General features: G+C 28.4%; 2 protein-coding genes and 1 non-coding gene across 8 annotated transcripts; all 3 read right to left on the bottom strand.

The window, feature by feature from the left end:
* Positions 1-427: 427 nt before the first annotated feature.
* On the bottom strand, positions 428-3,150 carry LOC101494383 (heterogeneous nuclear ribonucleoprotein 1-like). Of its 6 annotated transcripts, none has more exons than XR_189870.4 (3): positions 2,820-3,150; positions 1,647-2,590; positions 428-750 (listed from the first exon to the last, which is right to left on the bottom strand). XR_189870.4 is itself a non-coding variant. In XM_004501444.4 (3 exons), exons 1-2 carry the CDS (start codon positions 3,051-3,053, stop codon positions 1,721-1,723), a joined length of 1,104 nt encoding a protein of 367 aa, XP_004501501.1. In that variant the 5' UTR covers positions 3,054-3,150; the 3' UTR covers positions 428-750; positions 1,685-1,720. The 6 variants fall into 6 exon arrangements, 3 of the variants coding, with proteins under 3 accessions (XP_004501501.1, XP_004501502.1, XP_004501500.1); XR_189871.4 differs by having other exon boundaries at positions 428-726; XR_012163289.1 differs by having other exon boundaries at positions 428-715.
* A 3,417-nt stretch (positions 3,151-6,567) lies between these two features.
* On the bottom strand, positions 6,568-6,657 carry LOC113786828 (small nucleolar RNA snoR8a). Its single transcript, XR_003473142.1, has one exon. It is a non-coding gene; the product is annotated as a small nucleolar RNA snoR8a (small nucleolar RNA).
* An 8,469-nt stretch (positions 6,658-15,126) lies between these two features.
* On the bottom strand, positions 15,127-16,876 carry LOC101495345 (uncharacterized). The gene is made up of 3 exons (XM_004501446.4): positions 16,199-16,876; positions 16,027-16,076; positions 15,127-15,722 (listed from the first exon to the last, which is right to left on the bottom strand). Exons 1-3 carry the CDS (start codon positions 16,705-16,707, stop codon positions 15,232-15,234), a joined length of 1,050 nt encoding a protein of 349 aa, XP_004501503.1. The 5' UTR covers positions 16,708-16,876; the 3' UTR covers positions 15,127-15,231.
* Between the last annotated feature and the right edge of the window lie 3,296 nt (positions 16,877-20,172).

Here is a 20,172-nt window from a genome sequence, read left to right as displayed (position 1 = left end):
TTAATTCCTTATATTACTAATGAATAAGATTAACATAAATGCTACAAAAAAGAAAAACGGTAAATATTTTTACAAAATGAGCTACCCTAAGTAATTTTTACTCCTAGCTGTCCCAGGTTTCATATAATGCATCAAAATTTTAAATACACATGTTTCAAAAAAATAAATACACGTTTCATTAGGTGAAATAAAAATAGCGTAAGCGCATTTATGGAACTTATTTATTTTAAAAGCCGTCTCTTTTTTTGAAAAAATAAAAAGCAACTTACTAATACATATTGTGCATTCAAATATCACTATTCGCATACAGAACAACCTTCGATAAACAATTTAACTTAAATATATAATTATTGGTCCTTCGATATACGCGCACTATTTTAATTTTAGTTTCTATAGTTTTTTATTCTGATTTTTGCACTTGTAAATATGTTTGTGCAATTTTTTATATCTCTAATATATGGGGACTAAAATCCAATATTATATATATTACAGGAATTAATTCCATTAAAAAAAAATTTATAAGAATTAACAAAAGAACATGGACAATATAAACAAAAAAAATATTTCCAATGACCAAAATATCACAAAAACTTACCTAGATTACTTTAAAAAAAAACGCATAATTACAAAGAACAACCAAATGCATCTTTATCTTCGAAATTAGCACTTCTCGTGATCCATATTGCATATACATGCTTCAGTCAAATCCAATAAGCTGGTAATCCGCTAAGGCACAAATGAAGAGTTGAACTGTTTAAACAAAGTAAGATGACCAAGTTTGTAATTATACATGTGAAAATGCAAAGATTTTGCAAATTTATCATTTCGAGAAGGGAATTGTATGTGTTCGATGTTAAAAGGAAAATTTAACAGTGGTTTGATTCTTTTTTAGCCTTTATATTTTTACAGCATCCAACTATGATAAAAAATGCCAGCAACAAACTCTGTTGTACAAAAAATTTTAGAGTCATTTCACTGAATAACTTAGGCTTGCTATCTAATTAGGTCTGTTTGGATTGACTTATAAAATTAGGTTATAACTTATATAAAAATAATTTGACTTACTTTATGTTGTAAAAATAACTCATACATAAGTGCTCATACATAAAGAACGTTTTGGAAAAAGTGTGACAAAATGTGTTGCACTTTGCTACATTCTTCTTATAAAGCACAATGTGTAAATTAACACCACACTTTACCCATGGTGAACTATCAGAAGTTCAGAACAAGCTATCCACTTTCAAAAACAACATACGAAGACAAAAAAACAAGTTGAATTAAAATCTATCCACTTTCAAGCACGCATGTTCACATACTAACTAAATCTATGAAACAAGGAATAAGCATTCCAACTAGCTAAAATGACCAGCAAACAAAAAAAATGCATTTCAAACAGTAGGGGTGCAAAGAGCTCAAGGAGAAAAAAAGTTACTGCAAACAAACCAAATTGTGACTAACTGTAAAAAATTAAAAAAAATAAGAAGCATAAAGAAAAGGATTAGCATGAAATTATTTTACAGATGCTTGAATCTTCTATGGATAAATATCCATAAATAAAAAAGGCAAGTAGCAAAACTACATATTTATGACACATAGAAAGGCCTAATTGTTAGCTCTTAAAAACATTTAGGAAAGAATATACTGACCTTTCATAAACAAGATGCAACAGTCAGTAAGTATTTACCTACATGAATTAAGGCCGAAAGACCCTTTTGGTCTGTCAACTAGAAACTCCACCATTAATTCCTACATGAATTGAAGTACCAACACCCTGCTTTACCACATGAGGTGACGGCAAATTATATTGAACAAACCCATTGGCAGTAAAAGGGTGGTCAAATTTTAAATTTGTTGCAGACACAGGAATGGAATGGTACCCCCAACTTCCGGCAGCACTACCTACAATTCCAACGCTGCTGCCCATATATGCAACATTCGTATTAAAGTAAGGCACCTGACATACCTGAGGAGCAGGTACCATTTGCCCATACCAAAAGTTCCTAGAAATATCTGATGGAGCTACATATACATTCCCCGCATAACCACCCATAGGGTACCAGCAACCATACGCATTTGTTGATCCATATCCATATACTCCATCATTACCATACCAAGGTAATGGAGAAGGAGCAAATCCAGGAAACATGTTGCTAGGACTAGAATGAGGAAAAGTTTCAGCAGCTCCTCTATCACTATTATATCTTATTTTATTAAAACCATCATAACCAGCGTTTTCCTCCCTCGGAACAGCCCTCTTAACCTCAACCTTACTACCATTCAAGTCGTGAAAAGTTTTCACCATAACATTTTGCACAGACTCTTCAGAATCGAAAGTTATGAACCCAAACCCCCTCGGCCTGTGAGTTACACTATCCTGCATCACCACCACATCAGTTATTCGACCAAACCTCTCAAAGTATCTCTTAAACTCCACCTCAGATATATTAGCAGGTAAACCTCCTACAAAAATCTTTTTAGTCCTAATGTGATCATTGCTACATTCATAATTATTATAGTTATTTCCCCCTCTATTCTGTAATTGATTTTGGTGTTGCTGTTCACCTCTTGGTATTGCTTTTTTCACTTCTACCTATAAAAACACAAGCAAACAACACTAACCATAAGCCAAGAAACAAAAGAAACAATCAAACACAAACCCATAACAAAACCTACATATAAACAAAACACAATTTACAGCATTTGATTTACACCAAAATCATAAATTAGTAACAATGAAGGTCAAAATAAACAAATTTCATATATTTTTGTGAAATCAAACAAATAAGGTAAAAATTAAACAAAGAAAGAGAGAAACAAACCGTTCTTCCAAGAATAACGTGAGTGTCTTGAAGGGCTTCATGAGCTGAAGAGATATCGGAGAAAGTAACGAAGCCAAAACCTCTAGGGATTCGGGTGGTACGGTCTAAAGAGACTGTGGAATACAAAACATCACCGTACTTGGTGAAGTGGTTTTTGAGAATGTCTTCAGTGGTGTCTCGAGAAATTCCACCGATGAACAGCTTTGCTTTATCAGAATCCATCTTCAAATTCATTCTACTGTACACGAACTCAAAATCCCTAAATCCCCAATTCAATTCCAAACCCTTTCCTTTTCTTACTCCTATTATATAACAACTATTCCAACGATAATTGCGTAACGTTATATGTATTTATTTTAACCCAAAAAGCCCAATCCTATATCCCATTCTGGGCCTTTGATATCCGTCCTCTAATTTATAGCCAAACTTCATAAAAAAACAACGAAACAAAAGTTAATAAATATTTAAAATATTTATTAATTAAATTTAATGACTTATTTATCCGTATCAACTTTTATTTTAATATCAATATTTATTTTCTTTTAAGAAATAGACAAAATTTAAATTTTGAAAATAAGTTTATGGCTTATTTTATTTATAATTTAATAGTTTGTCATTTCTTATTTATTTAAGTTTATCATTTTCTTTTAATTTAATATTTTATGTTCGTAAAAATTAACATTGTTAGATCTAACCATATGTTTAAAATATTTTACTAAATTATAATATGAAATTCTCTAAATTTTCTAAATAAAATAGTATAATTATTGAAGAATTTTAAAAACATTTCAATTAGTGAGAACTCGAGTGAAAGATATTTTAATATTATTACGATCAAACATGAAATTCTTTTGATACAATTCATGTAATCACATGAAGCTTTAGCCCAAAAGATTGGACTATGTACAACTGAATACTGACGAGGATTTAAAGTACAAAGTTTATATACAGATCTCAGTGCACTTAATTATTTCCCAAAATAATCCAAGTAACCGATGAAAAAAAAAACAAAAAAAAACTAATAAACTAAAAGTAGTACAAAAGTGAGATTGGACATCAAGGTTGTGAAGAGAGGTTTCAACAATGCTTTTGCTAAGTGTTGACTGTTGATGAAGCCAACCGAACATGTTTCTTGATAGTGACAATCTACAACTATTAAGGTCGCAAAATGTTAGGACAACATGCAATGGAGTGAACTCCCGCTACTTGCTTATTGGATATCTTCCAATTGATCAATATTAGGGATAGCAATGGGTAGAGTTTGGGTAGCGTACTATAGTATCCGTCTCCATACCCGCAATTTAAAAAAAGACTCATATTCGTGTCCGTACCTTCTTGGTATCAACTTTAATACTCGTATTCTTATTCTCTGGGTACTTAAGTGTTCGTACTCATATCCGTTACCTACACTTTAAAAAAAAAAACAATAAATAAATGATATTATTGTGATTAAATTTAAAAATTATTCAAATATCTTAAATCTAATCATAAAATACTATAAACCAAAATATTTTCTAACTCAACATTTCAAATGAACACTCGTTACAATACAAATTTAAATATCTATAATAATATTTTGTAAAATTGCAAGTCATACGACAATATTATATGAGATAATTGATACAAAGTTGCAAGTATAATTATAAAGTAACGATTAATAAACTATAACTATTAGTTATAAAATCACAATTATTTACTATTTATCATAATTAGATTCTTAAAAAATTTGCAAACGTTTATGTTTCAATTATAAATATTGTAATAGTCCAATGATATTAATAGCTATTAAAACATAAAAAGAAAACAATTAATTAAACTAAACACTAATATAATGAATAAATAAATAACTAAACAAATAAATAATATATTTATATAAGTGCGGATGCGGGTACTATAGTACCCACTTAATTTGGCGGGTAATTGCTCGTCTCACAAAACGGGTTGTTGATCAGTAGGCTAGTGAGCAATTTATCCAATCCACATCAACCTATAAACTGATACTTTTGAAATTCGAGTTAAGCAGGGAAGATATCGTATTGCCCAAATGTTACTTTAGACGAAGCATAGACTTTGTCTTAAATTAACTCAAGCCGAGTTCTTACGTTGATTTAGGCTAAATTCATTATATGAACTAATTAAAAATTAGATTTAATTGTAATTTTAATCTCATATTTTAGCTAAATCATAAAAATAATCTTTTATTTTATTTGTTTTGAATTTTAGTCTATAAATATAATCTAAAGCCAAAATTAATTATATTTCATTATTATTTCAAATTTATAAAAATATATTTTTATTTTTAAAAACAAATCTCCTATTTATTATATAATTTAATTACAAAAACATAATATATATATATATATTATATATATATATATATATATATATATATTTCTATTATAATTCTAATCTAATTCCATTCCATTCTATTCCACTTCTCTTCTAATCTTTGATCCAAAATTTCATTCCATTAAATTCCGTTACACTCCTTATTCTTAGAATAACAAATCACAAAATTAATTTTCTAATAAGAGTAAGTGTGAAAGAATAGTAAGTGTATATAACACATAATAGCAATGAATATTTTTTGAAATATTGTAGAGCTTGTGATTGCAGCAAGTATATATTGGTTTAAAGTGCATAGAGAAGGAGATGTAATGGAAATAAGGATTAGAATAGAAATTCGTTTTTTTTATGTTTTTGTAATTAAATAATATGATAAAATAAAAAATGTGTTTTTAAAAATAAAAAATATATTTTTATAAATTAGGAATAATAATAAAATGTAATTAATCTACATGAAATATTTTACTTTTTTTTAGTCATAAAATTTTGAACTAAAATTCTATTTTCTGTTCCATATTTTTTTTATAAATTACATTTTTTAAAACATAAAAATAAAAACATTTCTACCTACTAAATTCAATTTCCATTGCAAAAAATTTAAAATAAATTTTTTGAAACACAATTTTCATAAAATTTGAACCCTTACAAAAAATTTCAAAAGCAAAAATACTTTTTAAGAAAATTCAAAATTTGTGTTTCCAAAAGAAATTATTTGAATTTAATTTTTTACTTAGTTTCGAAAAAAATGTAATTTAATTTAATTTTTTCTAAAAAGAAAGTAAATTTAATTTTTATTAAAATATAGATATAGAAGGATAAATGTGGTCATATGGAGTAAAATTTTATTAAATTGTTAGACTTCAAAAATCCATATTTTCTATTAGGTCATGCTAACAAGGTTTAAGTGAAAATTCTAACTTTTAGCAATTTTAAAATTTGAATTATATAACTTCTATAAAAAAATTATTTATTTAAATTCTTAACAAACAGTATTTTTTTTTCTTTTAAAAAAAGTATGAATTTTTAAAACAAAATTCCAAACACATACGATTTCATAAATATTAACATGGTTAAATTTTATAATTTAAAATAAAATATATAATATTGAAAGAAACACTTCTAAATCAACATACAAAAGTTCCAAACTATTTTAACAAAAATTAAAAATTTCAAAATTTATTTTAAGCAACGAGAATCCTAACATTCACAAAGTCACGGATTCGAGAATAAAAATAAAATATAGTGAATTATGAATATGGATGTTTTTAACGATCTCGCAAACAAAGTTGTGAAGAGACATGAATTTGGGATTTTCTAATCGGAGAATCCAAATTCAAGCACTCATGATACTTAATAAATTCGTATAAAAAAAAGTTTAGCGTAAAAATTGGTAGAAAGAGGTGGATGCTCATATTCTATGGGTGTAAACGTGTCTGTCATGCCATTGAAATAGCATTCAGAACGAGGAATTGTTTATAATCATCACAACCGACCCTTGTATCCAATCTTACGCTAAAAATGGATTAACAAAAATAAAACAACTAAGAAAAAAGTAATCAAACATAGATGTATCCATAGTTGGTGGATGAATCCATAGTTGAGAGTGGGTGACAGTCACAAGTGAGAAATACGGAAGAGATGGTCGTATTTAAATACCGGCTCAGATCAGAACCCTTAAACCTAGCCAACAGATTTCAGATCCGCGATTTGTCGCATTGGGCTTGCTTCCTCCTTTTTACTGCCCATTCAAATTTCGAAAATTGAATTTGATACTCTACAATGTTATTTGTACCCCCTCAAAATATAAAAAAAATCAATTTATTTTTACTCATTCAAAAATAAAATAAAAATTATTTTAAAATTGTATTTTCAAAATTTTCAGTGGTGTAATTTGTTTATGAAAATTTCACAAAATTTTTGGTAGTGTAAATTGTGTACCAATTATTTTAGAGATTTTCGGTAGTTAATAATTCCTTGAAAAAATTAATTTTTAAAATTTTCGGTAGTTAATTTTACTTTACCGAAATTTTAAAGTTTGAAATTTTCAATACATATTTTTTTTTCATTATAGATTTTTGTAACTTTTTTTTAAGTAGAGATAAAAAACACCATTATGTATAGATTTAACTAAAACATTCATAATTGATCAAATTTTTGAGTCACGAGAAACTGTCATATCATGGGCAAAATAGATTGACCGACAAAATCGAGTACTTGTTATCATTACTTGCTATGACATAGAGACAAGAAAAAAAGGAAGGAAGGCAAAATTAATTTTCAGTTGTAATTGTTATTTAAACTTTAATCGAGACAATTGAAGAATGATAAGGGATACATTATTAGTTTAATGTGTGAACTTCACAATCATAAGTTAATGACTACTTTTGAGAATAATGCATTTGTGGAACGTTTAAAAGAAGAAGATAAAAAATATATTGACGAATTGATAAAGTATCACGTTGCGTCGAGATACAACTTGTTATCTTTGAAAGATCGAGATAAAGGGAACATGACTAATATCTTTCAAATTTATAAGAGACGAACCATATATAGGAAGAATTTGAAAGGGCTTTATCGCGACATAAAGTTTCGAGTGTTTCTCGAATTCAACAAAGTCGTCATTCAAAATTTATTTTAAAATAGAGAAAACTTTGGGAAACTCTTAAGAAACAAGAAAAATGGTATTTGAAACAAAATTTTGTGTTCAGAAGTCGATTATGTTTAGGGAATGTATTAACACTCTACGACATTATTGTAAATTAAACATAAATAGTGGTCCAAAGGAAGAAAAGATAGAAAAAGATTCAAAGTTGGACATTACATAAGAAATGAATAAAATTGGGAAAACATGAAAAACACTTAATGTTGCTGGAAATATACCCCTAGATTTATATTAAATTTCAATCCCATTTTCTAATCTCATTGGATGCAGTTCATATACATTGGAGGAAATTAACCGTGAATAGCGTTTTAGAGGAAGAGAAGTTAGAAAATGATTCAGAGTTGGACATTGCATCAGAGATGAATATAATTTGGAAAACACTTAATGTTGCTGAAAAGAGGGCATTGAAGAGCAAGTTGCGTGAAATAACATATCGAGAGACAACATTAATGTGTGCACCACTAGATAAGATCAAAACAAAAGGTGATGTAAAAAGGAAAAAGAGTAAGAAGTCAAAGGGATTTGACGTATATGGCGACCTTTCATTTTTTTAGTATATGGATGTGTTTTATTATGATATTGCAACTACTAAAGTCTCTCAGCAATGACCTATGAAAACATTCCAACAAGCTTCCCATCAAACATCAAAACAAGCCTATCAGCAAACACCAAAACAAGCCTCTCTGCAAGCATCCAAACAAGCCTATCAGAAAACACCCAAACAAACCATACAACAACCTATGATGAGTGAAGTTAGAAAATGTTTGGACGAGTTTCCTTATACAATTCATCCATATATTGAAGACAAAGTTAATATTGCAGCAAATGGAAATTGTGGATATCGTGTTATTGTTGCTTTACTTAGTCATAGTGAAGATTACAAGAGCATTGTGCATATACAATTGTATATAGAGATTAAGTCCAAATCTGATTTATTTGCTACATTATTCAAGGAATGTTTGCAAGGAGTGACAAACTATTTGCTTGTAACTTATTTGGGAAACCAACTCAATGAGAAGTGGATGAACATTACAGATATGAGTTACATGATAGCAACAAAATATAATCTCGTTCTTGAGACATTGAAAAAAACTTTTTCTTTGACTTTTTTTTTTCATTGAGGGGTGCGCACAATGGAGACCTTTCACGTGTCTGTATTATCAACATTGATTTTGTTAACAAAACTTATTGGCTTCAAGTTAAATTAAAATAAGGATGTTCGTTGCCTCCACTTGCATGACATTGTAAGGATCACCACAGTGATGAGTCTACATTACGGGCTATAGGTTATGCATGATGTCTACAACACAGGAACTCATTAATTTTAGAATATACATGAGATTATATGCCTTTGACATACGATTGACACTTTTGTTTAAAGTTTTATTTTATATATATTCAATTTTTAATTAGTTAATTTGTTTACTATGCACTTCACATTCCTTTTTGTAATAGAGTTCATTCACATAAAATACAAAAAATTAAATCATTTCAACTTTTAGGAAAATAAGTTTAAAGCAATAAAAACAAACAAAGTCTGAATAATAAGTCAAAATTAATAAGCCTAAATAAATAAGTTTAAATAAATAAGCGAGAATTATAACATAATACGATCAAAATACAATTATAGTACTGATGATAATCCTCTCCTTTATATATGTGTAAGGTTCTCTTTAAGAAGACATGCATCTCATCTTCATGATCTAGCCTTGTAAGTCAAAACTCTGTTGTATAATACCACCCATTGTCTGAAACAATGCATAACATTCACCTTTACTAGGATCAAGACCAATATCATGACTAGGATAAGGACCAACATCATGACTAGGACAAGGACCAACACTACTAGAAACATCAAAGCATGGAGGTTCTGCAACAACGTAAATGATCATTCGAGGATGAAATATCCTATGATATCACTAGATGTATCCCTACTCGTGTGAATATGTGGTCGGGTGCAATCTAGTATGAATGAACCAAAGATAGTTCATGTACATACTTCATTCAACATCAACATCATATACAACAAGCACCGACGATGTATGAGGGATGTGTTGAATATACCCAAACTGACTTAGACATTTGTCTGGTGAATACAGTGCCATCATGGAGCACCATGTATGTATCCTATAAACATCAACAAAAACTGAAATCATATCATGGCAGCCTCATTGTAATTTGGTGTCAATATAACATCAGTGGGTCCCAAAGCATCCAACTTCGCTCTGTAATATGCAACATCCCCAAATGTTTATTTAGGAGTCCATCGAAATATCTGTAACAATGATGATATAGGTTCACTCATACTACACTTATCTATGTTAGAGAAATATTCATAAATCCATGTCTTTAAATAATTAAAAAGCACAAATAATTAAATAAGCATCTTATTAAATAATAATATAAAAGTATATGAAATAGAGATAAATATCATTTGATATGCTTTATTGCATACATGATACTATCTCTAAGATAGTCATATAAAATAACAAGAGCAGCTGGTCCCCATTTCCATTTACCACAAATATCAAGGTCTTGAGAAAGGAACAAATATTTTTGCAGATAAAAGGGTAAAACTTTTGTCATCTAGTATGGTATACTTTACCAAATGAAGTAGGTCTGCCCTCACTGCACAGTCGAATCGTCCTTCATGAAGTTACTTAAAAAATAAAGCTTTCAACGACTCAAAACTATATGAATCAACTCTAATGACCCTAGTTTCATTCACAACTTCATCTGTATCAACTCCGAATTATAACTCGACGGCAACAACAATGGCCAAATCTTCATTCACATTAGCGGGATGTGTGAAAAAATTTCCGTACATAACATGGTATGCCCAAAAGACCCATAACATCGTCAAGAGTAATAGCCATTTCATCAAATAACAGGTGGAATGAGCTAGTCTCTACGTGTCATCTCTCAACTAAAGCAAATATGAGATTACTGTCGATCATATGTAAACTATATCGTTGCAGAGGACATAATCTAGACGCAGTAATCCATTGATCTATCTTAGTAGGTAATACATAACTGGTATCAATGAACTTATCTTTTTTTTTTTTTTTTTTTTTTTTTCTCTTTTGGAACAACTTTTAAGACACATCTATCATGTTTAATAAAAATAACACACAATAAAATATACAATTAGTTAGTTTACTATATATATACTAAATAATTCTACATGATGCATGCTATTTGGTTAGTTTGCTATATATACACTAAGCAATTTCACTATTGAAATAATTCTTCTAAAAACTATTTTTTTATTCAGTTTTTCTTCTCTTTCTCAATTATTACATTTTATAATTTTTTTCAGTAAATCAAATTAAATTATAATGAGTAAATCAACTATTTCAAACAAATTGAGTTCCTAAAATCGGCCCTGTAATAAACTATACTATAAATATATTAAAGTACGCATAATATGTTATACTATACTGTGTAATGAAATAAATTATTTATTAACATGTACATTCCACACTCTAGCTGCAATATGGTGCTCATAGTATTTAAGGACGAAAATATCAAAATGACCTCCAAGAAATAGAGGTTGGTCAGGTAGCTGATGTTGATTCATGTAATCCTCCTGCTGCTCATGCTCCTTCTGATCATGTTGTGTATGATCCTCAAATGCATGATCTTGCTGCTCATTTTTCTCAAACTCAAGTTGAATATAATAATAATCTTCCTCTTATTGCATCTCTCCGTTTCTCTTTCTCCTTTTTCCAATAGTGGTTCTCCTATTAGATTGTGTAGAAGGTTGAACTGAAGAATGTTCCACAATATTTTTCATTCTTATGGTCTTCAATGAAAAAAAATTGAATAAAAAAATGTTAAAAAAATGGAAACAAAAACGTGACCCATAAATTTTAGGAACAAAATTTTCGATAGTTATATTTCAATATCAAAAATAAAATTTCCGGTTGAAAACAACTATTAGATATTTCAAATTTTCAGTTGAAATTGACTTCTGAAAATTTTATTTTCGAAATTTCTGATATTGTAAAATAACTACCTCAAATTTCTGATTAAAGAAATTAAAAAAAAAAAATTACTTTTTAAAATATTTGGAAACACATAGTATGATTAAGATATCTCAATTTGTTTTAATTTTTATTATTTACTTAAGTGTATTTTATTATGTTAAAGGATGAAGATTATAAATGAAATACTATAAATAAAATTTTGACATACAAAATCCAATTTTCTCAAATTTAACACAACAAATCATGAAACACATAACTAGACCCGTATTTAGTTGACTCGGAAATATATTTAAAAAAATACCTTAATTTATTTATTTTTTCTTTCAAAAATAGAAGAAAAAAATAAGTTTCATATTAAAATTAAGGCTAAATACTACTTGTGGTTCTTTAACTTAATTTCGGTTAACATTTTAGTCTTTATTTTTTCCCTCCGATTTGGTCCTTTATTTTAATTTTAAGTGACAATTTAATATTTTATATTTTAAAATGTCAATAATATTATCCTTATTTTTTTTGCAAAAATTCAAAAAACTCATAAAAAATTCCAAACAAAACTCATAAAACTAATTATCATCCTTAATCAAATGTAATTTCATTAAATTCATAACTTAAATATTTAAATAGACTTATATTTTCATCTCCAACAACATCAAATAAAGAATGACAAATATAAGTTTATTTGAAGATTTGAGTTACCAATTTGAGTAAATTTGTTTTATATTACAAAATATAATTAATTTTATGGATTTTGTTTGAAAATTTTGATGAATTTTTGAATTTTTTTTTAAAAAAAGGATAACATTGTTGACATTTTAAAATATAAAAGATCAAATTGTCACTTAAAATTAAAATAAATGACCAAATTGAGAAGAAAAAAAAATAAGAGACTAAAACGTTAACTAAAATTAAGTTAAGAGATCACAAGTGGTATTTAGTCTAAAATTAATTTAGATGATATACGGATAAACAACTCATATAAACTTATCTAAGTTAAAGTGTATTTTTTATATTTTTTTAAATTTAAATTTTGAATATATTGTGTTGTTAGGAGATTCCTATAATTATAGTATTGATTTGAGTTTAAGGTTGTATACAAAACTTTTGTAAAAAAAAAAAAAAGTTGTATACCAAAATCAGTAGTAAAAATGTCATCAGACATTATCAATTCATAGTAACATTTTGCATTTTATTAGAATTAGAGGTTGCAACATTATTTTTGAAAGGAAAATAGATTTAACAGAAAACCACATTACAAAGAAATTAAGAATAGTAGCATTATATAAAAGAAACTTTTAGGGTCTGTTTTATTCAACGGAAAAAAGTGTGTCATATAGACTAATAAAAAAGAGGGTAAAAATTTTAACAAAGAGAGGGAGGAGACAATTAAAGATGTGATTGATTCAAAAGAGGAGGGAACAAAGAGAGATAATGTTTTTGAGTTTGGTTTAAATAAAAGATTTTAAATAATTGTTCAGTTATATTGAGTTTCTCTTCTCCATTTCAAACTCATAAAATGAGTTATTATATTGAGAAAAATAAAATGAGTTATGATAGGAGTTTTAACTCCCCTTCATGTATTCATAAAAGTTGAACTAAACATATTTTATTTGAAATATTATCTCTCATTCCCTCCATTTTTCTCCAACCAAACACATCCTTAGTTATATCTTAACACATCCTTCGTTATATCTCAATATATAAAGAAAAATATATTTTGAAGCTCTAAAATAAAAATTGCCTCAATGAATTTGAATAGTGGAAGCAGATGCCAGACAATCAAAGAATTTAAAATGAAGCAAAGTAGGAGGGAGGTTGAATATGTAACAGAAAATAAGGACAATTGTCTTTAAAAAGTAGGGAAGGTATATTATAATTAAATGAACAATATATTGAATGAATAAATGACAAAAGTTAAAAGGAAGATCATCTTGAAAACTCAAAGCTCTAACAATATTAAAAATACGTTATGTTTACATTCAACAATTTAATTTTATTGGGGGAGTGGAGTTTAATTGCAAGTTTTTATTTTTATTATTTATAAATTATGCCTTTTGAAAGAAAGTAACCATTTAAGTGTTCCGAAAACACCATATAGCAACAATTTAGAGGATACTACAATTTTGTAATAAAATCCCTCTCTCACTCAGACAGCCCTTTTAAGTTAGGGCATTGAGCCTACATGGAGGCAAGAACGCATCTTTAATGGAAAAGTTAATAGCTGAACGGCAACGGCGATAGTGGGTGAAGATACCATCATTGACATTTTGTCCCCACAAAAGGCATTTTCAAATTCAAAAGTATAAATTATAATAGTGATATGATATCGATCGACTTGTGTGTGGGTACCCCCCCCTTGTAACTTTCACTTCAAATCAAATGGTTGGAGATAAAGGTGAAAACACTCTAGGCCTCTTGCCTATGGGGTGGGTGCCTTTTACTAGTTTAATAATATATATATATGTCCATATCCTATATACGTTAATATATGTTCTATAGCATGTCTTTCAAATTTCAATAACCTATTCAAACGTTGCTGTTAATGTGTATTTTTACTATTTCAATTTTTCACTACTTTAGATCGAGACCAAAAAAAAAAGTACGAAGATCTCAAGTGAACGAGTAAAAAAAATTTAGATCCACAATTAATTTGATAAAAAAAACAATTTTAAACCCCATTTAATAATTTATTTATAATTCTCTCATTTTTGGATCCAAATATATTGAGTAACATGCATGAAGTGATCAATTCAAGTTTCGTTGTCACTATATTTTTTTTTATAAAAACTTTGATTACTTATATTTCTACTGTAGCATGAAAAGAGAGTTAAATTTCGTTCTCATAATCAATGATGACAAACCTTTCCAACCAAATAAGAATGATCAATATCCATATTCTATTATCAAGAGTGGTTGAATAAGAATCATCAAAATCTATATTCTAATATGAATTTGATAAAGGACCACACTAGACATATCAGCACATATTAAAATTGAATAAAAATCACATTTTCAAAATTTTCAAACTTGTCTATATATGTATTTTAGCATCTTGATTCTTTGTGTTAGCTTCTGAGATTAAAATCCAATTTCATTTAATATGGATCTTTTTCAACTTAATTAAAATCATAAATTCAAATAAAAATACATCAACCTTAAAATTTTTGAGAGATAATTTTACTATTTATCATATTCTACTTAATATGAAAAGTTAATCTACTTAAAATATGTTTAATTTACACAGAGAAAGCCACATTTCATTTTGAAGCTTGTGGTTGTGGGCATGTTTGATGTTTCAAAATTTCAATTCGAATAGACAAAACAACACATCATTTAAGAAGGAATGGTTTATGTACATGAGATATTACAAGAGAAATTAAGTTTGTTATATGGGTTGGTAACAAATTTCCATCATATCTTACAATACAATTACATCGTTCATCACACATTCAAAAATTGCATCAGCAATCTCAACACCAACATCTTTCACCTGTGTCTTGAATTCACTCCATTCATTAATTGAATCCAAGTAATCCAAATTCAACAAGTTGATTATATTTGTCCCATTTCCACTTCGTTGACTCTTCTCCCATATTATCTTCCCCAACTTTTCAGGTCCCATGAATTGCTTGCAATCTTTTCTCAGAACACTTGCAGTGAGTTCTCTCACATAATCAAATAGCATCCTCTTTGTCTTGTGCAACACCCTTTTAGACTTCATAACATGAGAAACATCATACCCAAAAATCTCTTTAAGTTCCTTCTTAGCACAGTTCTGATCTTTCTTTGTTGTATGAATAAGTGAACTCCATAGAGCAGCTGATAATACAGAATCCTCAGTGATTTTCTTAGGTACTAGCAAACCGCAAACACAAACATCCTTATTCAATGTTTCATGTGTCACACACACTGATACAGAATCAAAAGGAGTTGTCAAAAAAAAAATTACACACGTCCCTTTAACAAACTAGCTAATGCTACCGTTGAAGATGTACCGATATTTAAAAATCATTTGAAATTCTAATGATTATAAACAACAAGACTTTTAGCATCCTTATAGGTGAGACAACGACCGAAATCTGGACTAATGTTAGTTTGATAAAAATCAGAAATCGTCAAACCAACATTAATTAGGCCATTGATCAATGTTAATATTTCAGATGACTTTTAAGTATCGGTCAAGGTCATAATGACAGTGAACAAGTAAATTTACCTTCTATACATCTCTTGCGATGCTTTCTGTTGTTGGTATTGTGCAGCTGGCTTAATTTGTTCATAAAAGTAACAAAATTAATTAACATGTCTTTCTTTTATATTTAGCTACTCAAATTAAAATTAAAAAAAAGTGTAAATCAGAATTTGAGTCCATTTGTTCATAGTCATACCTCTGGATTCTTAAGTTGCTGACACTGGAAGCTTGACACGTGTCTGAAGAAAACAAAGGATTATTATGTTTATATGATGAAAATGAGGTTCTGTTTTCTTCTTCATCATCAATATCTGAGCATGAATTGAACATGGTGGAGCTGCTAGCAGTTGAGAAACGTTCTGTTTCCACCACATCTGTTTGATCAACTACATTTTGAACTTCACGAGTGACTGTGACACCAACGTTGGCATGTTTATATGTATTTGTAGTGTTGGAGTCCTTGATTGCAGTGTGAAAACCAAGCTTCTTCTTATGTATAGATGTTAAGACTTTGAAAAATGAAAAGAGAGGTTTTCTGTTTTTGTTAAAGCAAGAAGTTGCAGGTGTTTCCAAACTAATAGTTGAACTACATTTTTTGGAGCAGGGTGATCTTTCTAATAAGTAAAGCTCTAAGATGAAAGGTTCTTGTTGCTCTTTTAGAAATTCTGCAAGTTTTTTCTCTGGTTTGGATGTTGCTGAGGCCATAGAAGAGGATAGAATTGAAATTTGAAAGAGTTTAAAATGAATGTGAGAATATAGAGATGAAGTAGTTAAATGTGGGCGTGATAAGGTGCAGAGCAATAAATTTGGATTGACAGTGTAACTCTGTTATCTGACAGTTTGGGACACTGCAATAACAGAGACATATTAAGGATGCCTAGGTGTTTGTTTGGGGAATTATTTCATCCACTCTTTTATTTTTATTTTTTTATTATGAGTTTATTTAACTACTTTCCCTTTTGTCTCTTGCTTTCAATTTCTTAAATCCCTTTCCTACTGTTTTACTACGATTTAGATCAATTTTAAATTATGTAAACATTATTATTTATGAAATTAAGGAATATATGATTAGCTTAATAATCATAGTAGAGTATTAAAGATGTCGGGAGTTTGATCTTCACTTTTAAAAAAATATTAACAATATTAATTGTTAATATTGATAATTGAAAAAATATATATAAATATTATGAAATTAAAACAAACAAATTAAACTAAAACAAATATTATAAAATAAAACACAATAAAATTGTTGCAACAAAGAGTAAGCAGACAAATTGTCACATTAGTGTAGCTTTTCGCTAATATATTATAAAGTGAGCAATAATTAACAAAATATGTGATGCTTATTCCACCACATAATTAGAGGCCTCAGTGTTTTTAATTATTGATTGATATTGATAGGGGGACATAAAGGTATTATCTTTTTAGCTGGTAGAAATCGCGTGTATAAGTGCATATTTGGTTTTATTTTAGAGCAAACAAAAATTAATTTTAATTTGAAGTTTAAATTTTAAAATTTTATTTCTAGAATTGATCTTTAATCTTAGATTCATAATTAATTCAATTTTATATAATATATCTAAATATAAATTAATTTAATTATTCTCAACTTCCTTTTAATCAAAATCAATTTATTTAAAATTAATTTTTATTATCGTATAACTGAACAAACTATAAAAGTATTATTACTTTTTAAAGGGCAAAGCTACAAAAGGTCTAATCTAAGCACAATTGGGGAGAGATATATTGTTCTTAATATAATTTGTTAAATTAAATGTAGAGGTGGGTTATAAAACGATGACATGAACAACAATTAGAATAACGATTGAGTTAAACAACCTTGAATATAGTTTCTTTAATTTATTTAAATAATTTTATGTAGGAGTAAATTATATATTTTAAAAGAGAATAGTTGGAGTTTTGATTCAATTTGAAATTAAATGGTGCAAAGATTGAAGGTAATGCAATTACAAAGGATCTCTAATCCATGAGTATTTTCAAAACATATTACACCAACCTTTAATTTTGTAATGCTTGCATGCTGTCTATACATAACTTGCAATTTTGCTGCATCACCGACATGGACATTGTTACACTTAAATGCAGTGCATTGCGGGTATTAACCGCTTACAAATAAATAAGCCCTAGATGCTTATACATTTTTAATCTCTAAACTTGCTATATTCAAACAATATACGAGACTTATTTAAGAATAAAACCACAAAAATTACTATTTGAATTTAGTAAACTCAATTCAAGTATATGTATATAAACTTAATTGTATAACAAGTAAATTTTTGAATTCTAGATTTTATGCAAACTTAATTAAAACACACATAAGTAGACTCAATTTACATTTGTAAAGTTAATCTTTCTAGAATTTAGGCAATTTTGAGTTAACTACATTTACATAAACTCAACTCAAATATATCATTCAAACCTAATTTAAATATGTTTTAGCAAACTAAGTTCAAGAATATTTATGTAGACTTAGTTTAAGGATACGTAGGATTTAAAAATTTAAGGCATAATTTAGTCTAAAATATTCTTACTTTCTAATTCATTTTTACAATTTAAGGTATTCTCAGATTTTGTCTAGATCAAGCACTATTAGACTCGAAAATCGGTTACTGATTTTTGCATATTTTTAAAGGCTCGTTGATATCTTGAAAGTCAAAGAAACATTCCACAATAGCGTCGAATATGTACAAATTACAATGGTTAATATATCTTATTTATGATTTGCAAGTCCCGTTTATTACACCAATTATTCTTCATTGCGATAGCCAATCATCAACTCAACATATTGCAGCAAATTCACTTTTTGATGAGTGTACCAAACACATCAAAATTGACTGTTATATATTGAGCGAGAGAAGTTAAAGCACCAACTCTTCCACCTTCTTAATCCAACCAGTTAGCAAACTTAATAACTAAGGCTTTGAACCCCAGAACATTCCATTCTTTTCTCTCCAAGGTTGGCCTCATCGACATATATAGTCAAACTTGAGGGGGATATTAGCATTTTAGTCTATTAGTTCTATATAACACATAATCCATATAGTTTAGATTGCTATTAGTTGGTTATAACTTAATGATAATTAAGTTGAGTCTAGATTGTTATCACACTTATCATTATAGCTTATATCTTTGGCTATATATTATTTGAAATATTTTGTTCTCTTTCTATAGTTTAATTAATACATAGTGTTGAAGTCTTTAAATTTCTCCAAAGAAAGAGACAAAAAAAGAAGAAACAATATACTAGTAGTATGCATTTTTCTTAACCTTGTTTGGTCCACATATATAGCTATAGCATATTTACATTACATTGAACATGATCCTAAGACCACACCTTGATACCAACAATATATAATATTCCATAAAGATTACATTGGACCCTAAACACTTCACAGATGAACATTGTTCACAAGCTCTCCTCAGCTTCACCACTATCTAATAATTAATATACAAATTTACAGAAGCTAAAAGTAAAAGACTACAAAATGATAAAAAAAGTAAACCCTAAAAAATTCCTATATTGTACTTCCAACAACGTGGGGGTTTTTATCTAAGCGGATGAAAAAAGCACGTTCTCTCTTCTCCTCCTAGTAAATATTATAAAATGTAAATAAGAAAAAGTAGCAAAGAGGTAGCTTCTATCTAGCACTACTAGCTCTTCCCCACATCGATGCACCAATCAGCCCTTTCCTCAATGGTTCATCAGTTGAAGGAGAATACAATTAGCGCAAATGGTTTCATAATTAGTGTGTGTTTGGATTAACGGTTGATCATCTTATGCCTGAGATTAATATAATGTGACACAAATGATATATATATATATATTTAGGTTTTTTAAATATATAATCGGAGGCTTGATCTTTGATCAGTGTATATAGAAAAATATATGTTTAGAGAAGTCGGTCAACCTTCAATTATATCTACGGTCATGCGCGAGATTATGGCTTAAAGTGTGGATGATAATATATATATTTATATATGCTATGAAAGTAATTTGGTAATTAATTGCTTTGTTAAATATATACTAATTGATGTGAGATATTGGTGATGATGGTGAAGGCATGTTGATGGTGTTGGTTAAAATAGCACATAGATCTGAAAGTGTGGCCAAAAGAGCAACAGATTCGGATAATAACCGATCATTTTGTA

Source organism: Cicer arietinum, chromosome 5 (genome assembly GCF_000331145.2).
Source record: "Cicer arietinum cultivar CDC Frontier isolate Library 1 chromosome 5, Cicar.CDCFrontier_v2.0, whole genome shotgun sequence".
Lineage (NCBI taxonomy): Eukaryota > Viridiplantae > Streptophyta > Magnoliopsida > Fabales > Fabaceae > Cicer > Cicer arietinum.
The sequence above is the reverse complement of the archived record's forward strand: the minus strand, read 5'-3'. Positions and strand labels throughout refer to the sequence as shown.

Bases quoted from the DNA above. Each gene is read 5' to 3' on its own strand.
- LOC101494383 (XM_004501444.4), bottom strand. From the start codon at position 3,053: ATGAATTTGAAGATGGATTCTGATAAAGCAAAGCTGTTCATCGGTGGA. The intron at 2,591-2,819 runs GTTTGTTTCTCT...GTGTTTTTATAG, and splicing joins ACGTTATTCTTGGAAGAACG to GTAGAAGTGAAAAAAGCAAT.
- LOC101495345 (XM_004501446.4), bottom strand. From the start codon at position 16,707: ATGGCCTCAGCAACATCCAAACCAGAGAAAAAACTTGCAGAATTTCTA. The intron at 16,077-16,198 runs GTATGACTATGA...GAACAAATTAAG, and splicing joins AGCAACTTAAGAATCCAGAG to CCAGCTGCACAATACCAACA. The intron at 15,723-16,026 runs GTAAATTTACTT...ATTCTGTATCAG, and splicing joins TCGCAAGAGATGTATAGAAG to TGTGTGTGACACATGAAACA.